This window comes from Taudactylus pleione, unplaced genomic scaffold, assembly GCF_031769625.1.
Source record: "Taudactylus pleione unplaced genomic scaffold, aTauple2 ptg000061l, whole genome shotgun sequence".
NCBI lineage: Eukaryota > Metazoa > Chordata > Amphibia > Anura > Myobatrachidae > Taudactylus > Taudactylus pleione.
In genome coordinates, this window is record NW_028284463.1 from 10,592,675 (window position 1) to 10,608,696 (window position 16,022).

General features: G+C 52.1%; 1 protein-coding gene across 4 annotated transcripts in view; it reads right to left on the reverse strand.

The window, feature by feature from the left end:
* SEPTIN12 (septin 12) overlaps window positions 1-16,022 on the reverse strand; it is a 193,302-nt gene that overhangs the window by 38,159 nt on the left and 139,121 nt on the right. For 3 of the 4 annotated variants that reach the window (XM_088464614.1, XM_088464608.1, XM_088464619.1), the window contains one exon: window positions 2,504-2,707. In XM_088464614.1, the coding sequence (XP_088320740.1) occupies window positions 2,504-2,707 (204 nt within the window). Of the gene's footprint in view, window positions 1-2,503; window positions 2,708-7,122; window positions 7,263-16,022 lie in introns of those variants that run through there. The other variant, XM_088464627.1, reaches the window with a different exon arrangement.

Sequence of the window (16,022 nt, forward strand, 5' to 3'; positions counted from 1 at the left end):
TAGCAGGCATTTACTATTTTGCAAGCACACAATTTCCGACCGCAATGACTGGTTCGCGCATGCAGATTACAACCCATACGCATGCGCAGTTGTGCGAACATCGCTAGGAGCGAACGAGCGCCGCTTACGAGCGGCTCTGAATCAGGCCTTCAGTGCAGTCACACAGTCTATGTAGTAGGGGCAGCACAGACGGTGTAATGGTTAGCGTTACTGCCTCACAGCACTGATTCCCACTACGGCCCTATCTGTGTGGAGTTTGTATATTCTCCCTGTGCTTGCGTGGGTTTCCTACGGGTACTCCGGCTTCCTCCCACACTCCAAAAGTATACTGGTAGGTTAATTGGCTCCCCACAAAATTGGCCCTAGTGTGTATGTGTGAGCATGTGATAGGGAATATAGATTGTAAGCTCCACTGGGGCAGGGACTGATGTGAATGGTAAGATATTCGTAAAGCGCTGCTGAATGTATGTGCGCTATATAAATAACTGGTAATAAATAAATAAATAATAGTAGGTTATGAGGCCCTTACATCTACAGTGGATTGCCCTAATTCCCAGTTCTGTCGACACCGGGGATGGAGAGTCAGTGAAATTCAACATGTTTGATTGCCGAATTGTATCGGTAGAACGGGGAATCGGGTCCATAGATGTATGTCCTGCATTAGTGTGTGATTGAATGGTGACGTCACAGAGTAAGAATAGTGCAGTCACACAGTTTATGTAGCAGGTTAGTCTGTGATTGAGTGCTGATGTCATAGAGCGAGCGCAATGCAGTCATACAGCCTATGTAGCAGGTTAGTGTGTGATTGAATGGTGATGTCACAGTGAGCTCAGTGAAGTCACACAGTCTATGTAGCAGGTTAGTCTGTGATTAGATGGTGATGTCACGGTGAGCTCAGTGAAGTCACACAGTCTATGTAGCAGGTTAGTCTGTGATTAGATGGTGATGTCACGGTGAGCTCAGTGAAGTCACACAGTCTATGTAGCAGGTTAGTCTGTGATTGGATGGTGATGTCACATTGAGCTCAGTGCAGTCACACAGTCTATGTAGCAAGTTTGTCTGTGATTGGATTATGTCAAAGAGCGAGCGCATTGCAGTCATACAGCCTATGTAGCAGGTTAGTCTGTGATTGGATGTTGATGTCACAGTGAACTCAGTGAAGTAACAGTCTATGTAGCAGGTTAGTCTGTGATTGGATGGTGATGTCATAATGAGCTCAGTGCAGTCACACAGTCTATGTAGCAAGTTCGTCTGTGATTGGATTATGTCAAAGAGCGAGCGCATTGCAGTCATACAGCCTATGTACTAGGTTAGTCTGTGATTGGATGTTGATGTCACAGTGAACTCAGTGAAGTAACAGTCTATGTAGCAGGTTAGTCTGTGATTGGATGGTGATGTCATAATGAGCTCAGAGCAGTCACATGGTCTATGTAGCAGGCTAGTCTGTGATTAGATGGTGATGTTATGGTGAGCTCAGTGTAGTTACACAGACTATGTAGCAGGTTAGTCTGTGATTGGATGGTGATGTCACGGTGAGCTCAGTGAAGTCACACAGTCTATGTAGCAGGTTAGTCTGTGATTGGATGGTGATGTCACGGTGAGCTCAGTGAAGTCACACAGTCTATGTAGCAGGTTAGTCTGTGATTGGATGGTGATGTCACGGTGAGCTCAGTGAAGTCACACAGTCTATGTAGCAGGTTAGTCTGTGATTGGATGGTGATGTCACGGTGAGCTCAGTGAAGTCACACAGTCTATGTAGCAGGTTAGTCTGTGATTGGATGGTGATGTCACGGTGAGCTCAGTGAAGTCACACAGTCTATGTAGCAGGTTAGTCTGTGATTGGATGGCGATGTCCCATAGTGAGTGCAGTGCAATCAATCTACTTGTGCACCTCAGGCCTCCAGTCAGAAGTCCTATTGAAAGCTTCAGGTAGTTGACAGTAGGTAGTTGATAACAGATGACAGTAGCTTGCAGTGGGATATATAGTATAAAAAAGTATTTTTATTGTAAGCTTAGTTGAGCCAGGGAACTCTGTTGCCCATTATTTGCACCACTGTTTACGCATGTACAGTATTAATATGTAGCCTTGGGATTCAGGATACTGGGCACAGTTAGAGTGCGCTCTCAGCTAGCTAGTGCCTGCACCCCGGTCTCAGCTTGTGCCTGGTTACAAGGCAGCATATTCCTGACTGTAACTGATCCCTACTTTTAAACATTTGATCCCAAATTTTCCGCGTCTGACAGTCTGTGTTAATGATGCAGAGAGGACACCAGAATAGACGCCTAGGAATGGAGAATTGTGTCTTTACCAGACGTTTAATGACATACAGTGTTGCACCCCTAAAGCCAGTTTTCATCATTAAAGCGCAAATGTACAGATATCAGCAGATAGCTATATTGTATTCAGCAACGTTACATAACCCCTAACACTGTCCACATGAATACGTCCCGTGTACCCGATGTAATGATCTCAGCATACACAGCGTCACTCAGAGATACGTACCCACCACCATGATATTAAACTCAAATCCGTATTTCATGGCCTTGCGTTTCATCTGGTCCAGCACCGAGTCAATCCCCACATAGCCGAAGGGCTCTCGGCCTAGTTCTTCAAACATTTTTTTGGTCTCCACGGTCTCTTCTGCCGACCGGACCAGGCTCAGCTCCTCCATCCTGCCTCCAACGCCGGCTGGCCTGTGATCTGAGTCTGGAGGAAAAAAGGAAGACAGCGTTAGGCGACGAAGAAGGAAACCAAATCAGCAGAGACAGAAAAAGGAGAAATGTCATATAGGTCTCTGGGATTTAACCCTTCTGCTCTGTAATGGTTCCTAGTGACGGCCAAAAGGCATTAATCATGGCCAATCAAAGTCTGCAAACCAGGCGCTGAAGGAGTTAAAGCCAAAAATAAGATAACAGATTTTACGGCAAGGCCTGGTCAGCGACCAGGTCTCAGAGGGACATAGGGCCTGATTCAGTAGCACACAAATGTCGCAGATCACGCTGCGTCTTTGTACACAGCGGCTGTGCGACAATATGCAAAAGCCGCAGGTTAGCGTCTCGTGTAAAAAGACGCCCACAGCCGGCTTCTCCGATCCGCTGTCTGCGTCAGGAGATGCAGTATTGTGACCATCGATCGCAGTATTGGACATCAGAGTGACCCTTCAGGTTACTTAGGATGTCCGGCCTAACTATGCTGTCTGGGGCCAGTGAAACTGCATCCGAGGACGCAGCCACTGGTTTCAGACGATGCTTCAGGATTGGGGAACACTCCCCGTCACCTCCCCACACACACCGACGTCAGTATCAGCACGCCTATTCACCAGCCCCGCCCTTGCCGCAGGAGATCTGCCTAAAATCAGATGGATCTGCGTGCACGATCACCTCTGAATAGCCCGCAATTCCGCTGCCGCCCACAACGCCCACTCGGAGCACTTATCTTGTGCGTGAACACCATGGAAACGCGGCATGGACATGTGCGGCTCTGAGCCGGCCGTAGTTGCTGAAAGTTGCATATGTTCGGCTGCGGATCACGCGCGCTGCTAACAATCGCAGGACTGTCCGCAAAACAAACTTGAATCGGCCGCTATGAAGGCCCAATGGCGGTATAATATGCAAGTTTGCCGCAGAAACTAGAGCTAGTATTTAAAGGCATCCAACATAAGGTATATTTATTACTAGCTACATTCTGTGTTTGTCATGTTTCTATTACTGCAAGCATACGTCAGATAGGTCAGCACAATGGAATCAGTATGATTTACCGCCTGCCGGTTCAAATCCCGACAGCGGAAGCCGGGCAGTGAAAATCCCTACAGGTGATTATTTTTTGTATTTACTAACCTAACCTCCCCCCCTAAATCTCCCTTAGGGGTGCCTAACTCTAACCTCCCCCCCAAGAACCTAACCCTACCCCCCTCTAAGTGCCTAAACCTAACCCCCCCCTTCCCCACAGCCAAAACCTAAGTCCCCCGGGGGGGTGCCTAACCCTAACCCCACTTCCCCTAGCCTAAACCTAACCTCCCAGGGGGTGCCTAAACTTAAGTCCCCCCCGGGAGCTCCTAACCTAACCCCCCCCCCACGGCTGTCCGTGCCCGGCTCACCTTCGATTGGTAAGCCAGGTATCGGGCACCCGGCATAGGTCTGATGACAGGCGTCGGGATTTTGACGCCTGTCATTAGACACTTGCCGGTATTAGACAGTCAGGATGCCAACGGTCAGCATTTAGACCGTCAGCATCCCGACTGCATACCAGCACAAGATCTGGCTGCAGTACTAGGTGTTTGCTTACGTTACCAATACAGTAAATTGCGGCCTCCAGGCCATTGGTTTGATAGGTGACACCTCTGCGGCTTGCGGCATGCACTAGGCAGCAGTGATGTCCTGCTATGGAGCCTTGGGACTAGGGAGGCCAATCCCGGGATCGGTGGGATTCTGGATTTTGGGCCAAAAACTTTGGGATCTGAATCCCAGTATTTTCTGGAATGACAGTGCGCATATACGCAGATAGCTATTTTCGCCAAGTCACAAAGGAGGCGACGATGAACCTAGCTCTGATATAACATTTTGGGATCAGCTGTCAACCCATCTAATAATAATGCTGGCATCACTTAACACACAGTACGTGGAGCAGCCGGGCTCGCGATCGGGTGACGCTGTCCTGCATTCTCAGACTGGCTGCGTATTGCATGCTTAGAGGGCACCAGATAAGAATAAATTGATGGTTGCACAGTCCTACGGCTTGCAAATGCCGCTGCATTTATTTCTATGGCGCCACAAGGGTTCCGCAGCGCCTTACAAAGTACAGACACAAATGAGCACACAAGACAACAGTTATTAACAGTACAGACAATGCAGGACAGATACATGATTTATATACATTGCTGCATAACCTAAATAAATAGCAGGGTGTCAGTAACCAAGTTTTAGGTGCCATTGTAAATGAATGTAAAAGTAAGGCAAGAAGAAGCACGTGAGGGAAGAGGGCCCTGCTCGCGAGAGCTTACATTCTAATGGAATGTAAAAGATAAGAGTATATTATAACTGTGACTACTGTGTACAAGACTGGGATTAGGCAGCAGGTTTATTATAGCTTGGAGAGAGATACAGTACTAACCATTCAGCTTCTAACTGTCAGTGTTCAACCTGTAATGTGACAGTTAGGAGCCGATTGGTTGGTACTTTATCTCTCTCCAAGCTTTGAAAAATGGACCTCATTCAGAGCCGGACGCTATTTGCGCTCGCTCGTTCAGATAAAAGGGGTGCTATTCAAATGAATCGTTCGCTCTTTGCGGTCTGTTCACGTCTCTAGGTCTGAACGAGCGAACCAAACATGCGGTAGTTTTTTGGAAAACTACGCCCCCTGGCCGCTCGCATTCTACGTCATGTCCGCTATTTATTAGATTAATCGAGTACATCGACCAGCGTATGAACTGCTCGCTATTCTTGTGGTTGGTTTTTCCTACCGCAATCTTGCGAGCAGTTCTGACTATAAAATAACCCAGTGACGTGGTCAATGACGCTGCTGTATTAATTATGCACACCCATAAAACGCCCGTTCTGACCTTTAAGCACACCTGCGTTCGGATCTCCACTCCCCGTTTTCAAGCACCTTCCCCTGTTACCACCCACATACGCCTCCTCCTGTCACTCAAAATAGCAGGCATTCGCTATTTAGCGAACAAACGATTTTCGGCAGCACTGACTGGTTTGCGCATGTGTATTACGATCCGTACGCATGCGCAGTTGTGCAAACATCGCTTGGAACGAACGAGTGGCCGCTTACGAGCGGCTCTGAATCAGGCCCAATGTCCCCTAAGATCGGACATAGAGGCAGCTGGTAAGGGGACACGGTCAGTTTGGGGCACAAGCCCATCACAAGATCTCCTGCTGCCATGGAGAGTAGTGTATAGTGTCCTCAGGGGAACCCCGGTATTCTGCCTGTGCCTCGCCATACAATGATCCAATGTGCTGTATACACCAAACAATAATATATTATAATGCTAAAATAGTCTGGGGACTCCTAGTGTTTACTTTAGTAAAGGGACAACTTTGTAATACAATCACCATGATGTGAATGTTGATGAGTTACTAATTACAAGAACATATAATAGGCCATTTTTAAGCCGGCACAAAGTGGATTTTACATTCCATGTATTGAGATGAGATGGGACCGGTTTCTCGTTAGGTAAGTGCAGCAACATGACTCGCAAAGAGATTCCGGCGACGGCTAGTGGACGTCTTCCTCCACACGTACGATACAATTATGAAAAGTCGTGCAGATGGATCATTGCTCCAGGTGAAGTCGAACAGAAATCAGTAGAATATTTGGTGCTCGTGATTATGCAGCAATCACCTTGCAATGCACGTAATTCCATCCATTTACCTTGACACGCACGTTTCAAAGCACGTTCGCTTCCGATGGAAGATATACCAGTTCCACCTATCCTTCCGGATAATCCGAATCCAGTTCTTATTTTTCACCAGACACAAAAGACACATATTACCTTCTCAGACAAGCTACCTCGCCGCCCGGAACGTGCTCTCCATAACCTGTCAGGGATGGAATACCTAATCCTGGATGTGGCGCTACTGAAGATTACACACCACACTTTGCCTAACCTTCCCTATTCCAAGGTGCACACATCAATAACCGCTTATGCTGTGATGTAAACACGTGACGGACAGTGCTAGGTGATGAGTGTTGATGGAAGGCTATTTAGGTGAATGTGAGTTAACATGCTGATTCATGAGCTAAATCTGTCCCCCCGGACTGATGTATTGTACCTGTCCCGTGTTTGGTACACAGAGCCCCTGGTATAACCCTGCGATAGACATCTGCTTACAGCTTGGGCAGGACAGTGACACCACTAGCAGGGATAAAGCATATTGCACGAGAGATGTATTAAATGACATTACACTGATGGAGAGCTGTAATTATTGTGTATATTCACGGTCACCAATGAACTCCTTCACTCCGATAAAGGGCGCTGATGAAAATTACACATTGTGGAGAGATCACAGCGTTCGGACCATTCAGCGTGGCGGTAAAAACAATTTGTCTTTTCCCAGCCTTCCGCGCCAATGTGTTTTCTATACACACACAAGCACAAACACACACACACGTACCTCCTTCCTGACCGCACTGATAGATGGGGGTGGGGGGGCAGCCAATCTCCGCTCCAACTGCATAAAGCCCCCCAGAATTTTCCTCCGTCGTCTCCCAGGAATTGGTGAGGTGCTGGAAATATCCAGTTTCTTTATTTTTCCTCCTCCCCCCCCCCCCCCCCCCCTGCGTCGTACAGATAGGGGACACACAAAAGTGCCTGTACCTTATGGCAGGCAAACTGGTCTCTCTCATCCCCTCTCTATAGAAGCCCCCCCACTGGGATGAGACAACAAAGAAAGCCCCTGCGTTATAGGCACACGTGACCTGAATTGGAAATAATAACCCTTTAACAGCCAATGGGGTGTCTACTGCCTGGCAGAAGATTCCCTCCCCTCCCGAGAACCCACTGTTGTCACAACTTTACAATTAAGTGATAGAAAAAGCCTCTGCAATTATATGAATTGCAACAATAAGCATAGGAAGGCCACTGCTGACTGTGCCACGTTTTACTAGTCATCCTCACTTCTTCTGTATTTACTCATTTTACTTATGGGTCATGTGTCAGAGGCCAACAAGGACACTTAGGGGTATATTTACTAAAGTGCGGGTTTTTAGAAGTGGAGATGTTGCCCATAGCAACCAATCAGATTCTACTTAACAATCATCTAGCACCTTGTAGAAGATAATAGCTAGCATCTGATTGGTTGCTATGGGCAACATCTCCACTTCTAAAAACCCGCACTTTAGTACATATACCCCTTAGACTCCATGAGACTTATTACAAAGCTGATTCATGTCAGAGACTATTCTATTGCAGCTATTCTCATTGCTGGTGACATATTTACAAAGAACAAAGGGCCTGATTCACTACGGAACGCAACTGCGAATGCAATAGCCATTACGCACGCAGTTCAACTGCGATAGTATGCTAATCCATCGCGATGCCGTCGCAGCACAACATAAGGACGCCCACTTTACCTTACACACATCCGTAATGTTTAGCAAGACTGCGAAAACATCGGTAACATCGAGTAACATCGCAGCCTCGCGCACACTTGCACAGGCTCTGACCTTACTCGGAAATTGCTAACTTCCACGCACGCTATGAGTCCTCAGGCTGCCTAGGGTATCGCAGCGGCTAATTTATGCGGCAACGGCGTTAAAACGCACTTGCACGCCCGGGTTTGCCCGACCACCCGTTACCACCCTCAAACGGCACTTCCTGTCAATCACTCTGCGATGGGTCTGCGTAGTCACTGCGATCTCAGTCCCAATCGCAATGGATAGTTTGCGCACAGCGATGCATGCTTAGAACGCAACAATCGGACGATTGCGTGCGTATTAGCAACTGCGTTCCTTGCTATATCAGGCCCTAAATCTTTGCAGGTCACCAGTTTGTTTTTAGCGCTTTTTTTTTTTTTATTTCGCAGGGAGGCAGAGTCCCTCCAGTAACCAACCCTCCTCCCATGCACACTTACCTACTAACCCAAGCGCAGCAGAACTCCTGGGTTTCGGTCGCAGCAGCAGGGGGCGAGTTTTGCAAACTTTGGACCTTTTCCTTACAGGTCACACAGCAGCTATGAGACAGAAGAACCGCGCCTGTCATTGATAGAGCTGTGCTGCCGCTGAGCCTGCTCGGTTTATGATGACCATATCATTTAACCCTTGAAACTAAAGCACTGCTACTGGTATCTCTGTCAGCCCTGGTGTGATGTGAGCCAGCCTTGGCTGTGCTTGTGTCCATCTCCGCCAGCTGTGATTGAAGACGCATTTAAACACACACCAACGTCCTATCCCGGCAACCTCCGTTCATTCAGAATACAGACTATTCAGAAGATGGGGGAACTTCTCATGTCAAGACAAAGGAGTGAGCGGGGTATTGAGGCCAGGGGCCAGGCTTTGTATAAAGTCACAGTACAATGGTGTAATCCTAACAGGAGGTGACTGGGAGAGAACACAGGAAATGATGGGGGAAAGGAGGCTTATAAAAACGTATAGCATGTCTACATTGTGGCCGCAGGGTATGGTATATATATATGTATACATACTCATATATACGGCAGGTTGTGACTCTGTGATCACTTTTCTATTATGAGGCCAATGGTGGCAGTATTGCAGAACACAGCTAGGCGACGTATGAAGCACCGGAGGTTATCCTACTAGGCCGTGTAGTGTCGCCCAGACCGCAGGTCGCTAAACCATATATCAGATCATTATAATCATGACGACTTTGTTAGTAAATAAATTAACCTATTTAGAGATAATGGGTATTATGATGTCATTGTGTGCTACAGAACATTTATAGCGGAATACTGGAATAAAGGGCCTATTCACTATTACAACCTGATGGCCCCAATAAGATTAGGTTGCCAACTCGCCTTGAGTGACAGCGGCAGGCACCGATGTATCGGAGCAATCCAGCATGGCTTTGAAAGCGGGTCTGCTCTGAAATGCAGCTGTCCCGCGATCCCTACCACTTTTCTTTTTGGTACCAACTAGCAGCGGCTAAAGTTGACATTTCGGAAATCCTGCCAATAGTGAGGAGCGGAGCTCAGCGCGTTATCACCATTTGCAGATGGCATCAGCACTCTCTGAAAACGTTCAGTTTTCATGAATTTAAGGCTGGCAAATAGGGACAGAAAAACATGAGGCAACTAACTTCTGCATATATAATTAGGCTTACCGTACAATCCCTTTAAACCGGGACACATGAATTACACAGGTTCTGTGGCTGATTAAAACCAGGTGAGATCCAGGCTTGTCCAAAACTTGTCCCGGTTTAAAGGGATTGCATGGTAAGCCTATATATAATGAACCCGTTCACCTTGCCGACTAGGGCTGCAACAGGGCGGCAGTGCGCTCTGTGTGACGGCCCTGTCCCCTGAATGCACAATGTTGCGAAGGGTGTGGCTATCACCAGGTAGTACAGCGCTGCCCGGATAGTCCTCAGGGCTGATGTACAGGCTGTAGGGTGCATGCCTAGAACGTCCAAAGTACGCACCCGACGGAGCCTGGAACGGCACCCTGCAAGCCAGTTGGGCAGGTGGGGCAGTGACGGTCCCATCCAGTTGCGGCCCTGCTGTGATGTACTCTGCGCTCTGAGTGATGGCACCGCTCACACACCCCTAGTTGCGGCCCTGCTGTGACGTGTTCTGCGCTCTGAGTGACGGCACCGCTCACACACCCCTAGTTGCGGCCCTGCTGTGATGCATTCTGCGCTCTGAGTGACAGCACCACTCACACACCCCTAGTTGCGGCCCTGCTGTGACGTGTTCTGCGCTCTGAGTGACGGCACCGCTCACACACCCCTAGCACACACCCCTAGTTGCGGCCCTGCTGTGACGTATTCTGCGCTCTGAGTGACGGCACCGCTCACACACCCCTAGTTGCGGCCCTGCTGTGACATATTCTGTGCTCTGAGTGACGGCACCGCTCACACACCCCTAGTTGCGGCCCTGCTGTGACGTATTCTGCGCTCTGAGTGATGGCACCGCTCACACACCCCTAGTTGCGGCCCTGCTGTGATGTATTCTGCGCTCTGAGTGACGGCGCCGCTCGCACACCCCTAGTTGCGGCCCTGCTGTGATGTATTCTGCGCTCTGAGTGACGGCGCCGCTCGCACACCCCTAGTTGCGGCCCTGCTGTGATGTATTCTGCGCTCTGAGTGACGGCACCGCTCACACACCCCTAGTTGCGGCCCTGCTGTGATGTATTCTGCGCTCTGAGTGACGGCACCGCTCACACACCCCTAGTTGCGGCCCTGCTGTGATGTATTCTGCGCTCTGAGTGACGGCACCGCTCACACACCCCTAGTTGCGGCCCTGCTGTGATGTATTCTGCGCTCTGAGTGACGGCACCGCTCACACACCCCTAGTTGCGGCCTTTCTGTGACGTATTCTGCGCTCTGAGTGACGGCACCGCTCACACACCCCTAGTTGCGGCCCTGCTGTGATGCATTCTGCGCTCTGAGTGACGGCACCGCTCACACACCCCTAGTTGCGGCCCTGCTGTGACGTATTCTGCGCTCTGAGTGACGGCACCGCTCATAAACTCCTAGTTGCGGCCCTGCTGTGATGTATTCTGCGCTCTGAGTGACGGCACCGCTCACACACCCCTAGTTGCGGCCCTGCTGTGACGTATTCTGCGCTCTGAGTGACGGCACCGCTCATAAACTCCTAGTTGCGGCCCTGCTGTGATGTATTCTGCGCTCTGAGTGACGGAACCGCTCACACACCCCTAGTTGCGGCCCTGCTGTGATGCATTCTGCGCTCTGTGTGACAGCACCGCTCACAAACTCCTAGTTGCGGCCCTGCTGTGATGTATTCTGCGCTCTGAGTGACGGCACCGCTCACACACCCCTAGTTGCGGCCCTGCTGTGATGTATTCTGCGCTCTGAGTGACAGCACCGCTCACACACCCCTAGTTGCGGCCCTGCTGTGATGTATTCTGCGCTCTGAGTGACGGCACCACTCACACACCCCTAGTTGCGGCCCTGCTGTGATGTATTCTGCGCTCTGTGTGACGGCACCGCTCACACACCCCTAGTTGCGGCCTTTCTGTGATGTATTCTGCGCTCTGAGTGACGGCACCACTCACACACCCCTAGTTGCGGCCCTGCTGTGATGTATTCTGCGCTCTGTGTGACGGCACCGCTCACACACCCCTAGTTGCGGCCTTTCTGTGATGTATTCTGCGCTCTGAGTGACGGCACCGCTCACACACCCCTAGTTGCGGCCCTGCTGTGATGTATTCTGCGCTCTGAGTGACGGCACCGCTCACACACCCCTAGTTGCGGCCCTGCTGTGATGTGTTCTGCGCTCTGAGTGACGGCACCGCTCACACACCCCTAGTTGCAGCCCTGCTGTGACGTATTCTGCGCTCTGAGTGACGGCACCGCTCACACAGTCCTAGTTGCGGCCCTGCTGTGATGTATTCTGCGCTCTGTGACAGCACCGCTCACACACCCCTAGTTGCGGCCCTGCTGTGATGTATTCTGCACTCTGTGACAGCACCGCTCACACACCCCTAGTTGCGGCCTTTCTGTGATGTATTCTGCGCTCTGAGTGACGGCACCGCTCACACACCCCTAGTTGCGGCCCTGCTGTGATGTATTCTGCGCTCTGAGTGACGGCACCGCTCACACACCCCTAGTTGCAGCCCTGCTGTGATGTATTCTGCGCTCTGAGTGACGGCACCGCTCACACACCCCTAGTTGCGGCCCTGCTGTGATGTATTCTGCACTCTGAGTGACGGCACCGCTCACACACCCCTAGTTGCAGCCCTGCTGTGACGTGTTCTGCGCTCTGAGTGACGGCACCGCTCACACACCCCTAATTGCGGCCCTGCTGTGACGTATTCTGCGCTCTGAGTGACGGCACCGCTCACACACCCCTAGTTACGGCCTTTCTGTGATGTATTCTGTGCTCTGTGTGACAGCACCGCTCACAAACTCCTAGTTGCGGCCCTGCTGTGATGTATTCTGCGCTCTGAGTGACGGAACCGCTCACACACCCCTAGTTGTGGCCCTGCTGTGATGTATTATGCGCTCTGAGTGACGGCACCGCTCACACACCCCTAGTTGCGGCCCTGCTGTGATGTATTCTGCGCTCTGAGTGACGGCACCGCTCACACACCCCTAGTTGCGGCCCTGCTGTGATGTATTCTGCGCTCTGAGTGACGGCACCGCTCACACACCCCTAGTTGCGGCCCTGCTGTGATGTATTCTGCGCTCTGAGTGACGGCACCGCTCACACACCCCTAGTTGCGGCCCTGCTGTGATGTATTCTGCGCTCTGTGTGACGGCACCGCTCACACACCCCTAGTTGCGGCCTTTCTGTGATGTATTCTGCGCTCTGAGTGACGGCACCGCTCACACACCCCTAGTTGCGGCCCTGCTGTGATGTATTCTGCGCTCTGAGTGACGGCACCGCTCACACACCCCTAGTTGCGGCCCTGCTGTGATGTGTTCTGCGCTCTGAGTGACGGCACCGCTCACACACCCCTAGTTGCGGCCCTGCTGTGACGTATTCTGCGCTCTGAGTGACGGCACCGCTCACACACCCCTAGTTGCGGCCCTGCTGTGATGTATTCTGCGCTCTGTGACAGCACCGCTCACACACCCCTAGTTGCGGCCCTGCTGTGATGTATTCTGCGCTCTGTGACAGCACCGCTCACACACCCCTAGTTGCGGCCTTTCTGTGATGTATTCTGTGCTCTGAGTGACGGCACCGCTCACACACCCCTAGTTGAGGCCCTGCTGTGATGTATTCTGCGCTCTGAGTGACGGCACCGCTCACACACCCCTAGTTGCGGCCCTGCTGTGATGTATTCTGCGCTCTGAGTGACGGCACCGCTCACACACCCCTAGTTGCGGCCCTGCTGTGATGTATTCTGCGCTCTGAGTGACGGCACCGCTCACACACCCCTAGTTGCAGCCCTGCTGTGACGTGTTCTGCGCTCTGAGTGACGGCACCGCTCACACACCCCTAATTGCGGCCCTGCTGTGACGTATTCTGCGCTCTGAGTGACGGCACCGCTCACACACCCCTAGTTACGGCCCTGCTGTGATGTATTCTGCGCTCTGAGTGACGGAACCGCTCACACACCCCTACTTGTGGCCCTGCTGTGATGTATTATGCGCTCTGAGTGACGGCACCGCTCACACACCCCTAGTTGCGGCCCTGCTGTGATGTATTCTGCGCTCTGTGTGACAGCACCGCTCACAAACTCCTAGTTGCGGCCCTGCTGTGATGTATTCTGCGCTCTGAGTGACGGCACCGCTTATACACCCCTAGTTGCGGCCCTGCTGTGATGTATTCTGCGCTCTGAGTGACGGCACCACTCACACACCCCTAGTTGTGGCCCTGCTGTGATGTATTCTGCGCTCTGTGTGACGGCACCGCTCACACACCCCTAGTTGCGGCCTTTCTGTGATGTATTCTGTGCTCTGAGTGACGGCACCGCTCACACACCCCTAGTTGCGGCCCTGCTGTGATGTATTCTGCGCTCTGAGTGACGGCACCGCTCACACACCCCTAGTTGCGGCCCTGCTGTGATGTATTCTGCGCTCTGAGTGACGGCACCGCTCACACACCCCTAGTTGCTGCCCTGCTGTGATGCATTCTGCGCTCTGAGTGACGGCACCGCTCACACACCCCTAGTTGCGGCCCTGCTGTGACGTATTCTGCGCTCTGAGTGACGGCACCGCTCACAAACTCCTAGTTGCGGCCCTGCTGTGATGTGTTCTGCGCTCTGAGTGACGGCACCGCTCACACACCCCTAGTTGCGGCCCTGCTGTGATGAATTCTGCGCTCTGAGTGACGGCACCGCTCACACACCCTTAGTTGCGGCCCTGCTGTGATGTATTCTGCGCTCTGAGTGACGGCACCGCTCACACACCCCTAGTTGCGGCCCTGCTGTGACGTATTCTGCGCTCTGAGTGACGGCACTGCTCACACACCCCTAGTTGCGGCCCTGCTGTGACGTATTCTGCGCTCTGTGACGGCACCGCTCACACACCCCTAGTTGCGGCCCTGCTGTGATGTATTCTGCGCTCTGAGTGACGGCACCGCTCACACACCCCTAGTTGCGGCCCTGCTGTGACCCTTAGTTGCGGCCCTGCTGTGACTCTTAGTTGCGGCCCTGCTGTGATGTATTCTGCGCTCTGAGTGACGGCACCGCTCACACACCCCTTGTTGTGGCCCTGCTGTGATGTATTCTGCGCTCTGAGTGACGGCACCGATCACACACCCCTAGTTGCGGCCCTGCTGTGATGTATTCTGCGCTCTGAGTGACGGCACCGCTCACACACCCCTAGTTGCAGCCCTGCTGTGACGTGTTCTGCGCTCTGAGTGACGGCACCGCTCACACACCCCTAATTGCGGCCCTGCTGTGACGTATTCTGCGCTCTGAGTGACGGCACCGCTCACACACCCCTAGTTACGGCCCTGCTGTGATGTATTCTGCGCTCTGAGTGACGGAACCGCTCACACACCCCTACTTGTGGCCCTGCTGTGATGTATTATGCGCTCTGAGTGACGGCACCGCTCACACACCCCTAGTTGCGGCCCTGCTGTGATGTATTCTGCGCTCTGTGTGACAGCACCGCTCACAAACTCCTAGTTGCGGCCCTGCTGTGATGTATTCTGCGCTCTGAGTGACGGCACCGCTTATACACCCCTAGTTGCGGCCCTGCTGTGATGTATTCTGCGCTCTGAGTGACGGCACCACTCACACACCCCTAGTTGTGGCCCTGCTGTGATGTATTCTGCGCTCTGTGTGACGGCACCGCTCACACACCCCTAGTTGCGGCCTTTCTGTGATGTATTCTGTGCTCTGAGTGACGGCACCGCTCACACACCCCTAGTTGCGGCCCTGCTGTGATGTATTCTGCGCTCTGAGTGACGGCACCGCTCACACACCCCTAGTTGCGGCCCTGCTGTGATGTATTCTGCGCTCTGAGTGACGGCACCGCTCACACACCCCTAGTTGCTGCCCTGCTGTGATGCATTCTGCGCTCTGAGTGACGGCACCGCTCACACACCCCTAGTTGCGGCCCTGCTGTGACGTATTCTGCGCTCTGAGTGACGGCACCGCTCACAAACTCCTAGTTGCGGCCCTGCTGTGATGTGTTCTGCGCTCTGAGTGACGGCACCGCTCACACACCCCTAGTTGCGGCCCTGCTGTGATGAATTCTGCGCTCTGAGTGACGGCACCGCTCACACACCCTTAGTTGCGGCCCTGCTGTGATGTATTCTGCGCTCTGAGTGACGGCACCGCTCACACACCCCTAGTTGCGGCCCTGCTGTGACGTATTCTGCGCTCTGAGTGACGGCACTGCTCACACACCCCTAGTTGCGGCCCTGCTGTGACGTATTCTGCGCTCTGTGACGGCACCGCTCACACACCCCTAGTTGCGGCC